A 22,565-nucleotide genomic window follows, 5' to 3' on the forward strand; every position below is an offset into this window, starting at 1 on the left:
AAGCTCATCGACCACCGATGAACGCTTACCAGTCGGCAAACAAAACCCCAAGAGAAATCAACCCAATAAGTTAACAAACGAGGAACCCGCAGTGTCGGCAAAGCCCCCCTCACATATGGCTGTCTAGATTTGTAGGCGAGCTAACGGAGACTAAAGATGGAGGAAGCAGCTGGGAGATGGACGGGGACGCCTCCGATTCACCACACACGACACACAACATGACACGATTGATCGATCGACTGATTGATTCCCTGACGACATCGAAACGGGACTGAAAGCTTCCTCTGGTCGATGTCTCCGGTGGCTGAATGCTGGTTGGCTGGAGAGTCCGTTTCTTGGTAAGGAAGACCTGGCAGTTTTCAAGTTTTTTTCAAGTCGTTCAGGAGAAAGGTCCAGTGAACCCCCCGAAGCCCAATGCCCATTCAACGCCCGCCACCCCCCCAATCCCCCACCTCTACTATCGAGTGTCTCTCTGTGAGCAAAAATCTGTTCAGCAATCCCGTCCACCTGAAACAGGCTGCCACTCCGACAAGTCAAAGGAAGGTTCCGTAAAGCTCGTGTCCGGCGCCGGCGTCGTAACAGGCCGGTGACGGCTCAGTAGGGTGCAAAGAGGATGGAGCCTGCCGGGGGGCGCAGGGGTCCTGGAGCTGCCCTCAACAGAGACGGCGGTAAAGCTGGAGTCTGAAAGAGCGAAGCGTTGGGTCGGGCCTGGAGAGGCAGAGGCGACATGGCGGCAGCCGAGAAGGGATGCGACAGGAAAGATGGCGCCAGTGGCTTCACAATGTCCTTCTGGAATGCAAGTTTGGCCTGAAAGAGAGGAAGAGCAGAGTAGGGGTTAAAAAACAACAAAGCAAAAAAGACAGGGGGCTTCTGAATAACATGGGGGACATGAAGAAAACAGAACAGGGGGACAGATATTCAGAGGCTTGTGCAGCTCCTGCTGTTTCTTTACGACCATCTCAGGTTCGCTGCATTATTTATTGAATTCATTTTATATTTATTTCCTGGTTTATTACGTACCTTTGTCAGAAATTGGGCCTTGACGTGTGCCAAATGAGGTGCTTTAAAAATTGGTAACCTGCCTAAAGTCGTTTCTTCAGCTTCACGTTTCCCTTTTTCTGGCGCCACCTTCTATTGTGTAGTGCATTGCCATTTTTTGAGATCTTGGTGACTTGTATGACTGTGGGAGTATGTGGTAAGTTAGTGTTACGGGAGTCGCCACGGATTATTGTGAGAAGACAAAAAGACCGAGTGACGTAAACGTAAACCAGAAATCGCAGTCAGTGCCAGGGAGACGTTAAACAAAAAAAAAAACAACAGGGAAGGAGTGAACATCCAAGAAAAAGGCAAAAAGGCGATCAAAAACGGCAAAACGCAACGAGAATTGGCCAACTTCAGAGGAGTACAACTGGCCTTATTTAGAGCGGATATGCGATCAGGGCAGGGGTGCGACAATCGGGTAACTCCCAAGATGTGGCACTCGAGGTCAAATACACTGCAAAAATAAAGAAAACAAAAAGTTGCAAACATAAAAATAAAACTCCAAATGGTAGAAAACCTTACAAAAAAACAAATGAATAATAACCAGAAAAACGCCTGCAATACTAGCGGTGAACGTCATTGTGCGACGGAATGAAAGGTCACCCTGAGCTCAGACGGGATTGGTTAACAATTCCTTACGTGTCGCCGCTTTGACTTTTCATAACTAAGACTCTTTGTTGTAACGTTTTGGTTTTCTCGACTACGCTTTATGGTTTCTGATTTGGCCCTGAGTTAAGGATGGGGCCGATTGTTTAGTTACGTTCTTTTACTTGGCATTTCATCTTCTGATCTCTACTTAAAAATATTTAAAATGTACAAACTCACATGACTGGATCGAGTATTTAAAAGACACGAGCGCAAAACCAGATGTGCTTGGATTGAAACCCAGGAATCACGTGGACAAAAGGTGAGAACGCTTAATCTTTAATCAAGCGCGATTGTCGGAGTGGTGACCCACAGCAACCTCCTACCATCATAAACAATAGCAACTCGTGACCCAACGGTGGCACCCGCAACCCAAACGGGGCTCACGACAAACACTGATGGAGACGTACACCGCTTTACACCTGTGGAGCCATGTGATGTGACTTCTGGTGACACGCCCCCTAGAAACAGGAGCATACATCATCATAGCGACAGCCAGCCACGAGAAAAACAAAATGGTGCTGCAGGAGATGCAAAACACAGCAGGAAAGACAATGAAGTTACGATAGAGAAATAACGGCCTACGCTCCTCATGATAACGAAGAGACGTTGTAATCAAAACCCACAATCTTTAGCAAAGTGTTGCCTACATCGCCGATGACATCATCACCTGTGAAACCTCTGGCCACGCCCCCAGCAACGGCTCCACAAAATGGCGGCGCCCTTTAACAAAACACACAACGACAAGAAACCTTCAAAACAAAACGTAACCCGCGAGCAAGAATTCCGTAAAGAGTCGCTGACATTCACGACCTCAGAAGTCTGACAGAAATTCATAAAGATTAACAAGACACACGTGAGCCATAAAAGTAGTAAAGGTCAAAAAGCAAAAGACCAAAAGAACAAAAGCAATCGTGAAATAAGAAATCGTAAACGAGAGAACTTTCCGAGAGAAAGTGCAGGTCTTTTCAGGAATATCCACCAGCTTGGATGTCACACACCACAAAGCACCGGCTTATAAAACGCCACACGTGAGATGCCACACAGCACGACTTTTACAAGCCACGCCCCCCCACCCCCAAAGAAGCCACAAAATGGAGGCGACCACAAAAGCCAAGATGGTGGCACAGCACAACAAAAAGGAACGGTTATAACAATCCGGATTATTCCAGAGCAGTGTTTCCTAAACTGCATTTTCTTGCAACCCAATCTTGTCCTTCTTGGTGTCTTCGTGATCCAGACCATGACACCCGTCAGATTGTTTAGCGACTTAAACCAACCCTTCACAAATCCATATGCGACCCTCTCCACTAAAGACAACGGTGAGTCACGAACCCAAAAGGTGGCAACCAGAAACTTCGAGTTTAAGAACATCTGCTGTGGAGAAAAACAAAGTGAATGAGAGAGAACGAGAGAAACAGACTGTGGGCTGAAACCTCTGTGAAACGATACGCGATATTCAGAGTTTGAATAAATACATACTGCGGTTATTATCTCCAGTACTTTATAACAATTCATCAATAATGAATATTTACACAAACTCTCTTAATAAAGCACGATGGCCTGTGATTGCAATTGTTTTATACAAATACAGGAAGTGCTCATAGAAAATCTCTCTGTTATAAAAGAAACTCTTGAGACGAGACTTTTACCATGAGATTTTCTCAAGTCCCGCCCTCCATTCCCGGTTCACAGCTCACACCCGCGGTCCTCTCACCTCTCATTGGTGTGAATGCTTTTGTTAGACTCTCAGCTCTTATAAATTTTTACGTTTTCCGTAAAAATTATTATGTCCAAACCTTATTGAAGAATTTCATCCTGAAGGGTTATCAACAGAAGAAATGAGTACCCGGGCAATCCTAGCACCGAGAAACGATGAAGTCAAACAAATTAACGTGAAAATTGTCGATTGGTTACACGTCAAATTGGTTAAATGCGTATCAATAGACTCTGATGGAACAGTTGGTGGTGATGGTGCAGAAGATGAAAACATCAACTTTACTGAATCAGCCATAGTCTAGGAGTTATCTTTGACTCTAGCAGGTCATTTAAAGCACAAATTACAAAGTTGTCCAAATCAGGTTTCTTCCATCTTAAAAAAGTTGGGAAATTAAGGTGCTTTCTAAATAAACAGGATTGTGAGAAATTAATTCCTGCATTTATCTCTAGTAGGATTGACTACTGCAATTCGGTGTTCACTGGATGTTCAAAATGTTCTTTATACAGCTTTCAGTTAATCCAAAATGCGGCTGCAAGAATTATTACAAGAACTACAAAGTACAAACACATAACACCACTTCTTAAATCCTTACACTGGCTCCCGGTTAAGTTCAGGGCAGATTTCCAAATCCTTCTTTTAACATATAAAGCATTAAATGGCCGAGGTCCGGTTTACTTGTCTGAACTTATCATGACTTATAAACCTGAGCGCACATTAAGATCTCAAGATGCTGGTCTGCTTATGATTCCAAGGATTAATAAAATAACAGTGGGAGGTCGAGCTTTTAGTTACAGGACCCCCTAAATTGTGGACTGGTCTGCCTGCTACTATAAGAGGTGCCCCTTCGGTCTCAGTTTTTAAGACTCACTACTTCAGTTTAGCACACCCTGACTAGAGCTGCTGATTAACTGTGCAGACTGCATTTCTGTTGTTAGTCATTAGCACTAAAACATAACATGACAGTTGGATACTAACCCTCCTCACCTGTTCTGTTTCTCTTCTCGATACTCAAATGTGGCACTTGGCCGAATTACTGTTGACAGAAGGACGTATCGTAATGTTATTATGTAATTTATGTCTGAGTGGATGGGCTATACAATAGGACAAGATTAGTTGGATTCAAAATTGGTCGAACAATTCTGACATGTAAAATTTTAACAGGCGACAAGAAAGGTCATGTAGTCCATCTAACACGAGACACCAAAGGAGATCTTGATATGCCAGTCGTATTAAAACATTTACAGTCTCCCGTTAGAATCGCTTTTGCAAAGACAATTAACAAATCACAGGGACAAACATTCGAATAAAGTTGGTTTATTTATTAGAGAGAAAGAAACGAAATTCACTCATGGGCATTGCGTTATCACTATGAAAGTCCAAAACATGGAATCAAAATTCAAAGTGATATTGATGAAAACTTAATTCCAAATAATGTTTTTAATGAAGTTTACAGTAAAAGTGTAAGTTTAAGAAGTATTTGCGTGTTAATTTCAAAGCCAAAGAGAACGAAAACGTACAGCACAACAAATACGTCTAACGCAACAGGAAACATCATTTTCTTTCAGTTTATGTTTTTTGGTTAATTACTTGCTGTAATGTGAAATTGTTAGTTCTATTATACATGTGTAACAATTCCCATGAAAATAACAATCTGTTTAAATTGTACATCCGCATACGTGAGCGGCAGAGCCGTGAAGTGGCAGTGCCCACCCGGGGGTTGGTGAGCAAAGTGAGCGGGGGGCAGAGCCCCCTAGTATCTTTAATATTAAATTATAGGCCTATAAAAGGTACAGTATATGACGTTCAATACACGAATAAACACCTTACAAAATACATCCATCCAGTTTCCAACCTGCTGAATCAGAACACAGGGTCACGGGGGTCTGCTGGAGCCAATCCCTGCCAACACAGGGCACAAGGCAGGAACCAATCCTGGGCAGGGTGCCAACCCACCGCAGTACAAAATACATTTAATGATGAAATGCACGGGATATGTGATTAATGATGGTAATCAATATTCATTTAATATTCATTTTATTGTCTTGAAGACTACATCATGAAGGTGTCGTCCATTTCTCAGCACACATTCTGACAGCCTGCATTGCTCGAGGAGGAAGGCCAGTGATTTCCTCTTCAGTCCCCCTTGTTAATTCAGCGATGGCGGCAGGACGTGTGCGTCACTCTTGGCTTTTAAGATGTCCCCAAAGCAAAAAAAATTAATTACAGTGAGGTCTGGGTACCTCGGAGGCCATGGAATGTCACCGTTGCGTGTAATGACGCGTCTTCCAAACAATTGTCGAATAGCCGCCATCGACCGTCAGGCACTACACAAAGTGGTGGCTCCGTCCTGCTGAAGCTGCACGTTTTCGATATTCAGATGTGTGAAGTTTTGCAACCTCTGCACAAATAAATGTGTCAAGCATAGCAACATGACGATCGGATGTGACTGGGGTTGCAATGCCCTCCTCATTTTCCATAAAAAGTTAGGGCCTATAACACCATGTGATGACACGGCACACCGTATTGTCACCTCAGTGCTGTGTAATGGACGCTGGTGAAGCTCAAAAAAGATTTTCCTGTGCCTGGCAACGGAAATTCTGTTTGTTATCATATCCGTTCAGGTGAAAACGGGCTTCATCCGACATGACATCCGCAAGTCATTAATGACATGGGCGTCCTCGTTGACTTTAGGCAACAATTGTTCACAAACCCGTTGATGCCACACGTGGTCAATGGGTCCGAGTTCCTGCACTATCTGCAGTTGGTAGGGGTGTCGTATGCTTTGCACGCTTCATCACCCCATGTGATGCGTGTTGTCGAACAGAGCGGCGAGGGCTCTTCATGTTGGCAGCTTGAACAGCCTCGATATTCTCTGGTGTGCAAGATGTTCAAACACCACATGGGGACTTCTTTTTTTGAAGGCAGAACCCGTTTCTTCGAAATGACGCACCCGTGTTTGTAATCGTAGGAGCAGACGGGACACCATTGTGATGGTAATGACACCAAAATTCCCTTTGTGTAGCCGTCACCACTCTTATAAAAGGCGTTCACAGCGAGCGCTCGATGTCCGCCACATCACTGGCTCCATTATAACTGATGGCAAGGGGTTCTAAATGAGGTTACATTGGTCCAAAAAAAAAAAAACTGGCGATGCCCCAGGGTCACAACACCTACTTCCAAAATTTCCTGTTTCCCTGCACCACCCTGTACTATCTTTTCTAATTTTGAGTATTTATCCTCAGAGTTTTGTGCTATTTATTTCCAATTTTAGAGCATTTAAATATTTTAACACCTTAATCCTGCCCAGGGCTTGCTGGGATAGGCCCAGGATAAAACGAGTTTGGAAAATAAATGGAGGGATGAGTATCTTGGATGCCATTTTGATCCGGGGTATCGTTTTACCTGTGGGTGACATGGCGGTGCAGTGGTTAGCACTGCTGTCTCACAGCTCAGGTGCACACTTCCTCCCATCAGCCCCTGTGCAGTCCTGCTGACTGCTGGGAAATGAAGTCTTTCCAGTGGCCACAGGTTCAACCAAATAATAATTTTACTTTTAGCCACAATAATTGGTCCAGTATAGTTGGCAGACGATTCCCAGGCCCTCAGAGACACATTAAAAGACCATCACCCCGTTAAAATCCTCTCAAAACGAGTTCCGCTTCTCCTTCCCCATTGACCTCAAAGCATTCTGTGGAGTTCTATGAAATTCCTGAACATTTCTGCGTTTTTGTCAAACTTGAGGTAAAGTGAACTCAGCTGTTGTGCACTCAGCTCTAATGGCTGCGGCAGCTCTGCTCTCATCCTTTTCCTTTCTCTTTAAAGTGCACGCCTCCTCCTCCCATCAGCCCCTGCGCACTCCTGCTGACTGCTGGGAACTGAAGTCTTTCCGGTAGCCACAGGTTCAACTCAATAACGAGTTTATTAATTTAACAACAATATCCCACAACACCACACCACCATGAGCTCAATAACTTTACATTCCCATTTTTAGGGTGCATGGGAGATGCCACCAAAACAAGAAAAATGAATTGGCTATCCCAAACTGGGCACTGTTAGCACAATACCATCATTACACTTTTGATCGTCACTGAGAGGATGGTATTACTGCCCACCTGTATGGGGCTCAAGTTTATTAATTTTCTATGAAAGGCTCACCATCTTTCTTGAATTCTCCTGATGTGAAGGATCAGCTCCTCTGTCTTTCCAGGAGGGCTGCTGCCACGCAAGAGTCTAAACTCGCCCAGTTTACAGCCACCCAGGCAACTAACCCCACCCAAATAGCTGCCACTCAAGCAACAAAACCCACCAATCCTGTTGAAACTCAAAAGTCTAACCACTGCCCAGCCTACTGCCATTTAAACCACAAGCCCTGCCCAGCCTGCTGTCACTCAAGTGTCTAACCCCGACCAGCCTCCTGCCACTCAGGCAACGAACGCTGGCAAGCCTGCTGACTCTCAAGCATCTAATTCTGCCCAGCACACTCCCCTCATGCAACTAAACCTACCGACCCTATTGCAACTGCCCAGGCACTTGAAGCATCTAATCCCATCCAGCATACTTACACTCAAGTAGTTTACCCCGCCCACCCTTCTGTCACTCAACTGTCTAACCCCGCCCCATCTGCTATCACTCAAACAGCTAACTCCGCCCAGCCTCCTGCAACTCAAACAACTTACCCCGCCCAGCCTGTTGCCACTCAACTCTCTAACCCAACCCAGTCTGCTGCCACTTAGCCACACCCACCAGGCCACACCCTACCAGCTGCTACTAAGCCCTCTTGCCCTGCCCATCTGTGACCCGCTTCAACGACTGCCACCTCCAGCCATGTCTGTGATGAGCTTTCCACACTCTGCTTCAATATTTCCTGGCACACTCAGTAATGGGCAGTGTAACACATTTTTAAAATGTATTTTGATGATACTAAATTGGTCCTAGTGTGTGGGTGTGTTTGTGTGTGTCCTGCGGTGGGTTGGCACCCTGCCTGGGATTGGTTCCTGCCTTGTGTCCTGTGTTGGCTGGGATTGGCTCCAGCAGACCCCCGTGACCCTGTGTTCGGATTCAGCGGGTTGGAAAATGGATGGATGGATGGATATTTTGATGAGGTCATTTTCTTTCCAGCCTTCATCTTGGTTGTGGCTGGATTGGCCGTGCTTGATCACATGACCCCAGCTCATGATGTGTGACATCATCACCGCAAACATCAAATGGTGTTTTGGACTTCAGTGGACCTCCAGGACATCCATCCATTTTCTTAACCGACTTTTTCCACTTCAAGGCCATGGTGAGGCTGGACAAGGGGCCACTTGGGCACAACACTCACAATGGGAGGCCAAGTCAGAGATGACGATTGAGGTACCACACCAGTCTGTGGGATTGGGGGGGTACAAGGACACATGGAGAATATGCAAACTCCACACAAGTGGTGCTCAAGTTGGGATCTGCACCAATGCCTGCTCTGGCACCAGCACCATCATGCACGTGCCAGGCCATCTTGGAGTCATCCAACCAACCTAAACTGGCACACTTAGGGAGGGATGAAGGAGAGCATCTCTGAGGCTGCACTCCTCAGTGTTCCACTTTGCTGTGCCGATAATCGCAGGCTGGTGACTGCGGCTGAAGTTAATCCCTGGATTAATTCCCACAACCCAAAGGCACGTGTCGGCGGGATTTAAATGGTGCACTAAGCCAGGAGAGCCCCAACTGTGCCAGTGTGTCATGTGGCGTTGCTGACTGGGGACATCTGGCCAGAGAGTGAAACTGGGTCAGCCATCTGACGGCGAAACACGGAGGACATTTTTAGAGAGAGCGAGAGTTGAGGAGAAATGCTTACTGCGAGGATGCTGGGGCTCCGCTGCTGCTTGTTGTACGGACTGTACTTGGGCTTCATGGGCTTGCCTGCCACTCGGTCTTTGTGCCGCCGACTGGAAATGTGCTGTGAAGAAGGGGAAATAAAAAGAAAATTCAAAACAGGGAATGGAAACACCAGGGGGTCCCCTAAAGTAATCCTCTTGGATTAGCAAAACACCAAAGCAAATGGAAGAAGGAAGGTCTCAGGTGCAATGCTGGGATGAGCAGAGAGCCCTCTAGTGGGGAAAAGCAGGAGATAACAAAAGAAAATAAGCAGCTGTGATCCCCCACCATGTGAACCCGGGCCAGTCGCTTCACCAGACCACTAACTCCACATGCACCATAAAATGACCTGCCTGCAGCCGGGCTGAAGGACTGAACACGGACTGCTGGGGAAATGCACCATGAAAGGCGCTATACAGATTAAAGATGTACCCAAATGCCCAACCCCAGAATCTTACTTTGGTACCAGACATTTTTCAAGACACGCGCACACTACTGTTGATTTGCTGGGTTCACCGCTGGCCTTGTTAGACAATTTGTTTCCCTGAAAACTCACCGTATGGTCGTCTTAGACAAACTTTTTTTTTTCCTGAGGGTGACATGGCGGTGCAGTGATTAGCACTGCTGTCTCATAGCTCAGGTGCACACCTCCTCCCATCAGCCCCTGTGCACTCCTGCTGACTGCTGGGAACTGAAGTCTTTCCGGTAGCCACAGGTTCAACCAAATAATGAATTTATTTATTTAACAACAGTATCCCACAATACCACACCACCATGAGCCTAACGAGACCAATAACTTTACATTCCCATTTTTAGGGGGCACGGGGGATGCCACCAAAACAAGAAATATGAACTGGCTATCCCAAACTGTTAGCACAATACCATCATTACACTTTTGATCATCATTGAGAGGATGGCATTAGTGCCCACCTGTATGGAGCTCAAGTTTATTAATTTTCTATGAAAGGCTCACCATCTTTCTTGAATTCTCCTGATATGAAGGATCAGCTCCTCTGTCTTTCCAGGAGGGCTTCTGCCACACAAAAGTCGAAACCAGTTTACAGCCACCCAGGCAACTAACCCCACCCAACAAGCTGCCACTCAAACAACTAACTCCGCCCAGCCTGTAGCCACTCAAGCAACTTACCTCACCTAGCCTTCTGTCACTCAACTGTCTAACCCCTCCCAGCTTGCTATCACTCTGGCAACTAACCCCGCCCAGCCTCCTGCCACTCAAACAACTAACTCCGCCCAGCCTGTAGCCACTCAAGCAACTTACCTCACCTAGCCTTCTGTCACTCAACTGTCTAACCCCTCCCAGCTTGCTATCACTCTGGCAACTAACCCCGCCCACCCCCCTGCCACTCAAACAACTACCTCCGCCCAGCCTGTAGCCACTCAAGCAACTTACCTCACCTAGCCTTCTGTCACTCAACTGTCTAACCCCTCCCAGCTTGCTATCACTCTGGCAACTAACCCCGCCCAGCCTCCTGCCACTCAAACAACTAACTCCGCCCAGCCTGTAGCCACTCAAGCAACTTACCTCATCCAGCCTTCTAACACTCAACTGTCTAACCCCTCCCAGCCTGCTATCACTCAGGCAACTAACCCCGCCCAGCCTCCTGCCACTCAAACAACTAACTCCGCCCAGCCTGTAGCCACTCAAGCAACTTACCTCACCTAGCCTTCTGTCACTCAACTGTCTAACCCCTCCCAGCTTGCTATCACTCTGGCAACTAACCCCGCCCAGCCTCCTGCCACTCAAACAACTAACTCCGCCCAGCCTGTAGCCACTCAAGCAACTTACCTCACCTAGCCTTCTGTCACTCAACTGTCTAACCCCTCCCAGCCTGCTATCACTCTGGCAACTAACTGCACCTAGCCACACCCACCAGGCCACGCCCTACCTACTGCTACTAAAATCTCTTGCCCTGCCCATCTCTGACCCGCTTCAACGACTGCTGCCTCCAGCCATGTCTGTGATGAGCTTTCCACACTCTGCTTCAATATTTGCTGGCACACTCAGTAATGGGCAGTAAAACACAATTTTTAAAATGTACTTTTTAGGGACCCCCCCCTGTAATTTTGATTTTCAGGCTTTTGGTCCACAGAGTAAATTAGAGGGTCCCAGACCTTTATTTCACATCTTGTACTCAATCTGTAAGTAGCCGTAAAAAGCCATTTTGTTCACCATGTGAGATGCCTTATACAAGTGGCAAGAAAAAGTATTTGAACACTTTGGAAACCACTGCATGTATGTTTAAATGTGTCCTAGAATAGGGTCTGATCTTCATCTAAATTACAATAACAAACAAACAGTCTGATTTAACTAACAACAAATGTGCACATTCTTGTTCTGGTCCTGTACATATTGAATATGTATGTGAAAATCTAGAATTACTGTCAGGAGTGCAAACAATGACATGAGATGTGAGGTGTGGCCTACAGAAAGACTGACCAATAAGAAAATGATTAGCCATCAGCTATCAGGGTTGGGCGACATCAATAATAATAATAATAATAGTAATAATAATCATGATGATGATGCCCCATCATCTTCAACTGTATTGATCAGAGGTGATAATATAGATTTGATGCATCTACGAACTGTATTAAGACGACATTATTAATTGATGGATAATAATAATAATAATAAGGGCCTTGAACTGAATTGATCATGTACGGCTGACAATAACTCTTCTTCTTCTTAGCATTTCAGTAAAACACGAACACTCCGGTCCTTGTCATGTGCTGCTCAATTCTTTCCTTTACATTTCCTTCCATTAATTTTCCCACAATTCACGTTACGCTTTCTGGACTGCATTTCAGCAAATCCACAAGGATTTCATAATAGGATGGTCCTTAATTTGTTACAGGTGGTCCGATGCTATTTTTATTAGTTTAAGAGTCCCTGGGCTAGAACTGGGCAGCAGGCTTCCCCCAACATCCCCAATCAGCCACAACAGCCCCATCTCCTCCCAGCTGGCCTTCATTGTTTTTAGGTCTTCCTTAAATGTTCTGTGGGTCATCCCTTGATGGTGTGCTGCTGAGATGGTCATCTTTCCGACAGGTTCTTCCATTTCAGTGGAGCACCTCTGACGCTCTGGTAGTGGGACTGCTGGGTTTTTGGTCACCTCCTTGTCCAAGACCCTTACTCAGTTTGGCTAGATGGCCAATTCTAGGAAGACTTCTGGTGGTTCTTTCATTTCACAATTTTTAAGACCACTGGGCCCCCCGGGAACACTCAAAGCCTTAGAAGCAGTCTATGCCTCAGCACAATATACAGTACATCTGGAAAGTATTCCCAGCACTTCATCACTTTTTCCACATTTTGTTATGCCTTATTCCAAAATGGATTCAATTCATTTTTTTCCTCAGAATTCTACACACAACACCCCATAATGACAACGTGAAAAGTTTACCTGAGATTTTTGCAAATTTATTAAAAATAAAAAAATTGAGAAAGCACATGTACATAAGTATTCACAGCCTTTGCCATGAAGCTCGAAATTGAGCTCAGGGGCATCCTGTTTCCCCTGATCATCCTTGAGATGTTTCTGCAGCTTCATTGGAGTCCACCTGTGGTAAATTCAGTTGACTGGACCTGATTTGGAAAGGCACACACCTGTCTATAGAAGGTCCCACAGTTGACAGTTCATGTCAGAGCACAAACCAAGCATGAAGTCAAAGGAATTGTCTGTAGACCTCCGAGACAGGATTGTCTCGAGGCACAAATCTGGGGAAGGTTACAGAAAAATTTCTGCTGCTTTGAAGGTCCCAATGAGCACAGTGGCCTCCATCATCCGTAAGTGGAAGAAGTTCGAAACCACCAGGACTCTTCCTAGAGCTGGCCGGCCATCTAAACTGAGCGATTGGGGGAGAAGGGCCTTAGTCAGGGAGGTGACCAAGAACACGATGGTCACTCTGTCAGAGCTCCAGAGGTCCTCTGTGGAGAGAGGAGAACCTTCCAGAAGGACAACCATCTCTGCAGCAATCCACCAATCAGGCCTGTATGGTAGAGTGGCCAGACGGAAGCCACTCCTTAGTAAAAGGCACATGGCAGCCCGCCTGGAGTTTGCCAAAAGGCACCTGAAGGACTCTCGGACCATGAGAAAGAAAATTCTCTGGTCTGATGAGACAAAGATTGAACTGTTTGGTGTGAATGCCAGGCGTCACGTTTGGAGGAAACCAGGCACCACTCATCACCAGGCCAATACCATCCCTACAGTGATGCTGCCACCACCATGCTGTGGGGATGTTTTTCAGTGGCAGGGACTGGGAGACTAGTCAGGATAAAGGGAAAGATGACTGCAGCAATGTACAGATACATCCTGGATGAAAACCTGCTCCAGAGCGCTCTTGACCTCAGACTGGGGCGACGGTTCATCTTTCAGCAGGACAACGACCCTAAGCACACAGCCAAGATATCAAAGGAGTGGCTTCAGGACAACTCTGTGAATGTCCTTGAGTGGCCCAGCCAGAGCCCAGACTTGAATCTGATTGAACATCTCTGGAGAGATCTTAAAATGGCTGTGCACCGACGCTTCCCATCCAACCTGATGGAGCTTGAGAGGTGCTGCAAAGAGGAATGGGCCAAACTGGCCAAGGATAGGTGTGCCAAGCTTGTGGCATCATATTCAAAAGACTTGAGGCTGGAATTGCTGTCCAAGGTGCATCGACAAAGTATTGAGAAAAGGCTGTGAATACTTATGGACATGTGCTTTCTCAGTTTTTTTATTTTTAATAAATTTGCAAAAACCTCAAGTAAACTTTTTTCACGTTGTCATTATGGGGTGTTGTGTGTAGAATTCTGAGGAAAAAAATGAATTTAATCCATTTTGGAATAAAGCTGTAACATAACAAAATGTGGAAAAAGTGATGTGCTGTGAATACTTTCTGGATGCACTGTAATCATGGAGGTCTACAGCGAGTTCCTTCGACTACAAAACAGGGTTGGCCAATAAGCAAAGTGGGTGGCCAAAGGCCTACCTGGACCACACACTACTGCCGTGCCTTCTGTAGTGACTTAGATCTGCCTGATCAGCCTTTTTATAAAACACGATAATATTTGCCATTTTCCAGTCCTTTTCTTGGTGCGCAGTGACTTCCTAGAAATTTGCGTCAAGGAATTCCTATCTGCACTCGCTGACCTCCTCAGGTCCTCTGTTCCTGGTGATTTGTTAGATTTCAGCCTATTTAACCTACACAGCTCTTCTCCCTCTACAGTTTCTCTCGGTTCCTCATCAGAAGTTTCTGTCATGTTTAGGAGGTCACCAGCTTCCTCACACAGATAACCTTCAATAATAGCCGATTCCCTAAATGTGAATGTCAACTCTGTCTTTATAACAAGTAACAGTCAAGTGCAGACCCCAGAAGAGTGTGTGACCTCGGCCCAGACCAAACAGGCTTCATCGAGTGTACCTGCTTTAGCTGGATCTCGGAGTTCACGTGGACATCGCAGATTTCACAATGGAACGTTTTGTTCTGCAGACCCGAACCTTTCACCACGCTGGTCTGGACCTTGAGTTTGGACCCGGGTCTTGGATACGCCTTGATTGGACCGGCACCATTGCGAGCTTCCAGCATTGTTTTGTGCTTTGAGCCTGCAATTGACAGGAAAAAAACATTTTTTGTCACACAAGTTTGTTCCTCCCCAAACTGATCTCTACCAAGAAGATCAAAGGTGTTTTATTCATAAAATATAACATGGGGATGATAAACACATGAAGGAGAAACATCAAAGACCAAAGCAAAGCAAACCCAAACCCAGTCTGCCCCACCAGGCCCATAAGGCACCCTGTCTGGATGGATTGGCGATCAATTAGCTGATGTCTTCAGTGACATCTCAGATGTTTCATTGAGAGAATCCATAGTGAGACACACAGATCTGGAAAGGAGAGTCCATCTCAAGGTCAAACCTTGGAGGCAGGAGGAACAACATGGATTTCTTTCCTGTCAAGGAACACTGACCCAGCATTTTACCCTCACAAAGGCTCATGGGAGTTTGCCCAACCAGACAACATGTGTTCTGTGGACTTGGAAAAGTCATACGACCACGTCCCTCGGGGTGTCCAGTGAGAGGTGCTTCGTGAGTATGGGGTACCAGGCCAGCTGTTGTGGACAACATCTGGAGCAAACGTCAAACCCGATCCCGGTGGGTGTTGGACTCTGCCAGGACTACCCCTCTATGGCCGATTTTGTTCAGAATTTTTATGGTCAGAGTTTCTAGACACGCCAAGGAGTGGAGAGTGTCCAGTTCAGTGACCTCAACATCGCGTGTCTTCTTTTTGCGGACCCGCTGGCTTCATCAGGCTTTGACTTCAGATGCACACTGGGAAAGAAAGCAGCCAACTATGAAGCGGCCGGGATGAGGAACAGCACATCCAAGTTTGAGGTCATGGCAAAGAGTGGAGTGTCCTCTTCACGTTGGGGTTGAGGTACTGCCTCAAGAAGAGGAGTTCAAGTATCCTGAGGGTCTTGTTCACGAGTGAGGGAAGAAAGCAGCAGGAGATCAACAGACAAGTCCGAGCAGCATCTGCAGTCATATGGACAAAGTGAAGAGGAAGCCGAGACAAAGGGCAAAGCTCTGAATCTACTAGTCAATCTCCATTCCTGTCCTCATCTATGGCCATGAGCTGTGGGGACTTACCAGAGGAACTCAGTTGTGGATACAAGCAGCAGACATAAGCTTCCTTCACACAGTGTCTGGGCTCAGCCTTGGAGTCAGGGTGAGGAGCGTAGAAACTGAGGGGGACCTCAGATTAGAGCTACAGCTCCACCATATTCAAAGGAGCCAGCTGGGCCGGCTTGCACTTCGAATAGGAGGATTCCTGGGCAACTCTCTGGGGTTGTGACTCACACGTGTCAAACGATGGGGTGGTTAGGGAGACCACGGCGCCAACCCATGACACGCAGGAGAGATTATAGCCCTTGGCTGGCCTGGGAACGACTTAGTATCCCCCTGAAGAAGCTGGAAGAGGCGGTGGGGAAAAGGAACGTCTGGTCATCTTTGCTTAGGCTGTAGCCACAGCAACCCAAATCTGGGTAAGCGGTAGAAAACGGAAATGGACAGACGGACATCAATGATCACATGAATGAGCACAGACCGCTGGCAAGGTAAGGTAAAGTCCTCTCTGATGGAGGATCATCAGGTAGAGGGGTCCTTTCATCGGATTGGCTGGCCCAGCACTGACTCAGCTGTGGAATGGCCAATAGGGGGAGGCAGCTTGATGGCCGAGGTCTCCAGGACACTGAACAAATCCAAATTGCATTATGGGATATCATCTATCTGTCCTTGTAATATTTCTATTGCACTATTGTACGGTATTGAGGATGACTTGTGTTCTGTTCCGTGTGTTGTGTTGTATTGACCCCCTTCTTTTTGACACCCACAGCACGCCCAGCCTATCTGGAAAGGGGTCTCTGAATTGCCTTTCCCGAGGTTTCCTCTTTTTCCCTACAAGGTTTTTTCTTGTCTTCTTAGAAAATTAAGGTGGAGGGGGGTGGGCTGTCAAAAGGCTGAAAAGTCCATTGCGGCTCCCCTTGTGTGATTTTGGGCTATACAAGAATAAATTGTATTGTATTGTACAGAATTTTCTAGATTGTCCTGGTTACCTCCAGTCTGCAAATCACCACAGAGGATGCATATCTTCAGCACTTCATGCCACCCTGGCACACCTGAATAGTAAAATCTGTCATGCCCAGCATTTAGCATTGTTGACCACCACACTTCTCCATTTAGGACTCCGGTCTGCCGGACTTCCCTGACCAAGAGACCTCAAGATGTGGGGATTGTCAGACTTGCGTCCCCCATGCTGACCCTCATACCGGGCACTCCACACGTGTTTCACCACAGAAGGAACCTCTCAATTAAAAGAATGTAAAAATAAAAAGCAGCAACAAAAATACAGCAAAACAGAAAATAGTGTATAAAATGATTGAAAGAAGGCCAGGCTAACAACCCCAAACCAAAATCCAAATGTCAAATCTAAAATACAGAGCAAAAAAAAAAATCACAAAACCATAAAATCAAAATAGTAACTTCCAGAAAACGCTGCTGACAGTCCAACAAACAACGAGCCTCTGAGGGACCTCCTCCTGAATTAGAAAGGCTTCCTCAGCAGTGATGTCATGCTGGCCCTGTGACCAGTGAGGGGGCCTGATTTCATGTTAACACCGTGACAGACCCTCACCTGTGTTGTGCGCCTCGAGCTGTGACAGCGAGTTCACGGCCACTTTGCATAGCGAACAGTACAGTAACTTCCTGGCTTTCTCCTCCTCGGACTCGGTGGGCATCGGCCCCTCTCCGTTTTTTACCGGCAGTGTGACCGGTGCCGTTTCACGGGGTGTTGTTTCCAGGGTGGCTGGCTTGGGCACACTGATGGGCAGAAGCCCTGCTGACCGGGTAGTGGGCCTTGCCATGTTGCTGGATGCTGCTCTTTTTTCTAGGTTGGAGACAAAAAAAAATAATTTGACATCAATATGGCGTCTCAAGTTCAAGTTCAGCTTCGCAAATGCATAGAATCGGAAGTGGAGCTCCTCTGATTAATGCCAGTCAGGATGGTAGGGGGGTTGGCACCTACACAAACAGTGCTGGGTACAGACAAGAACCAGCAGTCCATGACCGTGCCCACCTATACACATGGCACTGTATTAGATTCGCCAGTCAATCCAACCTGCACATCTTTAAGATAAACACACACAGACACACACATCAGTATATATATTACATATAGAGTATACCTGCGGTGGGTTGGCACCCTGCCTGGGATTGGTTCCTGCCTTGTGCCCTGTGTTGGCTGAGATTGGCTCCAGCAGACCCCCGTGACCCTGTGTTCGGATTCAGCGGGTTGGAAAATGGATGGATGGATGGATATAGAGTATACACACACTCACACACACAGACACACACATCAGTGTATATATTACATATAGAGTATACACACACACACACACACACCAGTATCCATCCATCCATCCATTTTCCAACCCGCTGAATCCGAACACAGGGTCACGGGGGTCTGCTGGAGCCAATCTCAGCCAACACAGGGCACAAGGCAGGAAACAATCCTGGGCAGGGTGCCAACCCACCGCAGCACACCAGTATATATATTATATATAGAGTATACACACACACACACACACATATCAGTGTATATATATATGAAAGGACCCCTTTTTAATGAGAGCATTGCATCAAGTCAGTGACACTTGTGGTCTGTTGATCTGCTCAGTTAAGTAGCAGAGGGGCTTTTTCATCATTTTTAGCTGCTTTGGTGCACTGTGGGGGGGGGGGGGGGGGGGAAGGTAACAATGAGAGGACCCCCCCAAACAGGAATGAATGCTTTAACAGGTGGAGGAGGCCACTGACATTTTTCCCTCCTCATCTGTTTTGTCACTCATTTTGCATTTGGCTGCGGTCAGTGTCACTACTGGTAGCATGAGGCCATACCTGGACCCTACAGAGCTGGCACAGGTAGGCCAACTTCTCCAGGATGGCAGGCACATCACTATGTGGCATTGCCAGAAGGTTTGCTGTGACTCCCAGCACAGTGTCAAGGGCATGGAGGAGATTCCAGGAGATAGACAGGCAGTTCCTCTAGGAGAGCTGGACAGGACCCTCGTAGAAGGTCCTTAACCCATCAGTAGGACCCACCGGAGGAACAGGGTGATCACTGGCAGAGCCTACAAAATGACCTCCAGCAGGCAGGCCACTGGTGTGAATGTCTCTGAGTAAACAATCAGAAACAGACTTCATGAGGGTGGCCTGAGGGCCCAATGTCCTCTAGTGTGCACCATGGAGCTTGATTGGCATTTGCCATAGAATACCAGAATTGGCAGGTCCAACACTGGCACCCTGTGCTTTTCACAGATGAGAGCAGGGTCATGAACGTGATGCTGCCTGTGACATCATTCAGCATGACTGGTTTGATGGTGGGTCAGTGATGGTCAGTCTGGGGAGGGAGGCATATCCATGGAGGAATGCACAGACCTCTACAGGCTAGACAACGGTGGGCACCTTGACTGCCATTAGGTATCAGGATGAAATCCTTGGACCCATTGTCAGACCCTATGCTGGTTCCTCCTGGTGCACGACAATGCCCGGCCTCATGTGGCGAGAGGATGAAGGAATTCATACCATTGACTGGTGCCCCCCACCCCGACCTCAATCCAATAGAACACCTCTGGGTGGGACATTATGTTTCGGTTCATCCGACACCCCAGCCTGTCCAGGAGCTCAGTGATGCCCTGGTCCAGATCTGGGAGGAGATCCCCCAGGACACCATCTGTCGTCATCATTAGGATGTTGTCAGGCATATGGGGGGGGGGGCATACACACTACTGAGTACGATTTGGAGTTGCTGCAGTGAACTTTCGGCCAAATGGACTCACCTGCCACCTCATTTTGTTCCCTTTGATTGTCTTTTGATCTTTTTCATTTCCATCCTTTCGTCCCTCACACATCACCACATCAGTCCATAGCAGTAGAGAGACCCAGCAGGATTTGTTTTTCCCTTGAGATGTGATGTGTGCCTTTCATTTTTCTGAGCAGTTTATATATATATTCTCATTCACACACACACACACATCATTATATATATGATCTATTTAGTCACACACACACACACACACACACACATGTATGGTGCCTTTCCACCACTTGACTAAAGGGTTGCCCACATCTGACCCACTGTGTTATCCCACCTGCACAATTAACTGTCAATTGTAACTTGTTACGTTTCTAGGGGTGTTGTTCACTCTGGAAAGGCGCTTTATATAAAGTAAAGACCACTGTGCTTCAGTATTTCCATATTTAGGGCCCAGCCAGATGAAAACACTTGCTTGGGTCACACCGACTCTCCATCGGCTTGGCCACCAGAGGACCACACTGCCATCTTCTCCACTGGCATGCTAGGGGCGGGTGCTTCTTTTATTTAATCTGCCAGGATTAAGAGACATGGAAGGGTGGGCCGGATGGGGTCAGCCTTTGGCTCAAAGTCCTTGATGCTGCCGAATGGCGTACGCTGAAGAGCTTTGCTGGGCTGCCCACCACGCCTGTGTCTGTTCCTTCAGTCACCTTGGCAGGCGTATGAAGTTGATTATGAGTGAAGTCCTCTGGGATGGTGTCCACTAGGAAAGGCGCTATAAACAGAGTGAAGGACATCATGGAGAGATGGGCATCCCAGCTGGGATGGTTGGTGTTTCCTTGTCAAGCCGGGAGACCATTATGATAGATGGACAGTGGGATGCTGGGTGGCAGTCTCTCTCTCTGACGGAGGTCCCATCTGGATGCACGCAGAGCTCCATGAAAGTTGCAGTTCCAACAGGCCGCCCACTTAGGGTCCAAGGGTGCTGCTGGAGGAGGGTCTGCCTAAACCTGGAAGTGCTTCTGACTACAGCGCTGACATGCCAGGCGTTAAAAATGGAGCTCTGAGCCCCAGCTGGACGAGTGGGAGTCAGGAGTGGAAGAGAAGGATTATGAAAAGACTGTTTGTGTGGGCATCATTGGCACTGAGCTCGGGACCTGTGTAAAGAGGCACTGTGCCCTCCTTAGACAATAACCTGTGCCCTGGTCACATATGTCTGGGGTTTGGGGGTGCTTGATGCCCCCTAGTGTTCCTAAGCGATCCCCCTTGTCTGACCCTAAGTGAGCGGTACTTTTAACTGTAAACTATTGCACAAATCTAACTGAGCACATAAAGCGATCATAAAAGGCGCTATATAAAGCCAGGCTGGATGACCAGCTATTCAGATAAATGACAAACACGACACGTACTGCAACTGCGGGCCAAACGACAGACTCAGTCAGCTGGTTTAGACTCTCAGCACCTGCCAGTCATGCAGCCTGACACTGGCACCAGACCATCTCGCCCCCTTTGGCACTGCCAGGTCCTCGACAACAGGATTACCCCCCCAAGTACGCTGTACCCATGTCCAGATGATGCTTAAGGTGCCCTCTCATGGCTCAGGGTGAAGTTGCCCAAAGTGCCCCTCAGTTCTGGTGCTCGAGATGCTCACGAGTGGCCGAGCTATAAATGTCTGCACAGCTGATGTCCCGCTGTAGACACATAAATAAACCTTCCAGATGGAAAGCACAGCTGATTGTTTTTCCAAAATATCCTTTGACTGTCAGCGTTGATTTTGTAAACTGATGAGAAGTGAAACAAATGGCACTGCGTCTAAAATGTGAGCAGGTGACGGGCTGGCAAGGGACTTCCCAGGAGCAGGGCACCAATAGAACAGCAGAGGGCAGTAAGAGACCACTTCTGTGTGCAAGTAGGGTGCGTGCGTGTGTGTGTGTGTGTTACACTCTGTCATGGGTGTGCCACTTAAGTGAAGTCACCTCAAGTGCCACAGTGGATGGAAGTGACAGTGATGCCATAGTAGCCAGAATTGCTGGTAAGGCAGCATGAGACCCCCAGTCTGGCAGGTCACCACACAGACTGTACAGATATAGAGAGGAAGAGTAGGGGGCTCACGCTCACCCATCTGGTCACTAGGGGGCAGCCCACATTTCTCTGACGAGGAGGAGTTGGCATGGTGTGGCCATTTGTCCATGTCAAGAGAACAGGCTGCTAGGGAGCAAATGGGTGACAATTAGAGAAGTGCGGGGACACCAGTGGCCACCAGATGGAGCTCTTGTCAAGCTTTCTAATAACCAAAAGACTGCAGCAGACCCCACAAGTGACCCCCAAGGGGACGAGGGGAGCTGGCAGGAGAACAAAGAGACAGGAGCCGAAATTAAAAAGAGACAAAGAGAAAAGGGAGGCAGAAATGAAGAGTGTGTTATGTGGAACAAGGCACTGCAGGGACACGGGTTCAAGCCTGTGCACACTAAGGACTAAGGAGCACTTAGAGATGGATTGGTAGAGAGAACTGGGCAGACACGGGTTCAAGCCTGGGCACATTAATAGAGTGTTCTGAGGGACTTTGCAGGGGGGTACTGGGCAGACATGGGTTCAAGTTTGTTCAAAATAAGGCAGAGTGCTTTAGATGGATTAAAGGACGGGGCTGAATAGACACAGGTTCAAGCCTGTGCACAATGGGGCAGCTGGTCTCTGTTTGTCACTTTTGGCCTCCCCGTGGCGTTTTTGCTCTCTTGTGAGCTTTCAGAATGTTAATTGCGCTCTCCTGCCCGCTCAGTCACTGCCCAGAGGGTGATGGCACATCCTTGGGGCAGTTCCAGCCAGAACTGTCAATGTATCACTTGTTCTAATAATGTGTCATTAAATATGGCAATATATAGTGCCTTTCATAGGTAGTGATCACTTCCTATGGCACTGCCAGTCTGGAGGGTGAGGCAGAATGA

General features: G+C 47.3%; 1 protein-coding gene across 5 annotated transcripts in view; it reads right to left on the reverse strand.

Annotated features, from left to right (window-relative positions):
• Window positions 1–444: 444 nt before the first annotated feature.
• znf385b (zinc finger protein 385B) overlaps window positions 445–22,565 on the reverse strand; it is a 426,132-nt gene continuing 404,011 nt past the window's right edge. For 4 of the 5 annotated variants that reach the window (XM_051930663.1, XM_051930665.1, XM_051930666.1 and 1 more), the window contains exons 5-8: window positions 17,449–17,700; window positions 14,678–14,859; window positions 9,237–9,338; window positions 445–807 (exon numbers count right to left, since the gene is read on the reverse strand). In XM_051930663.1, coding sequence (XP_051786623.1) covers window positions 595–807; window positions 9,237–9,338; window positions 14,678–14,859; window positions 17,449–17,700 — 749 coding nt within the window. In that variant the 3' untranslated portion in view covers window positions 445–594. The remainder of the gene's footprint in view (window positions 808–9,236; window positions 9,339–14,677; window positions 14,860–17,448; window positions 17,701–22,565) is intronic. The other variant, XM_028806201.2, reaches the window with a different exon arrangement.

The sequence above is a fragment of the Erpetoichthys calabaricus genome, chromosome 8 (genome assembly GCF_900747795.2).
Source record: "Erpetoichthys calabaricus chromosome 8, fErpCal1.3, whole genome shotgun sequence".
In the NCBI taxonomy this organism is placed as follows: Eukaryota; Metazoa; Chordata; class Cladistia; order Polypteriformes; family Polypteridae; genus Erpetoichthys; species Erpetoichthys calabaricus.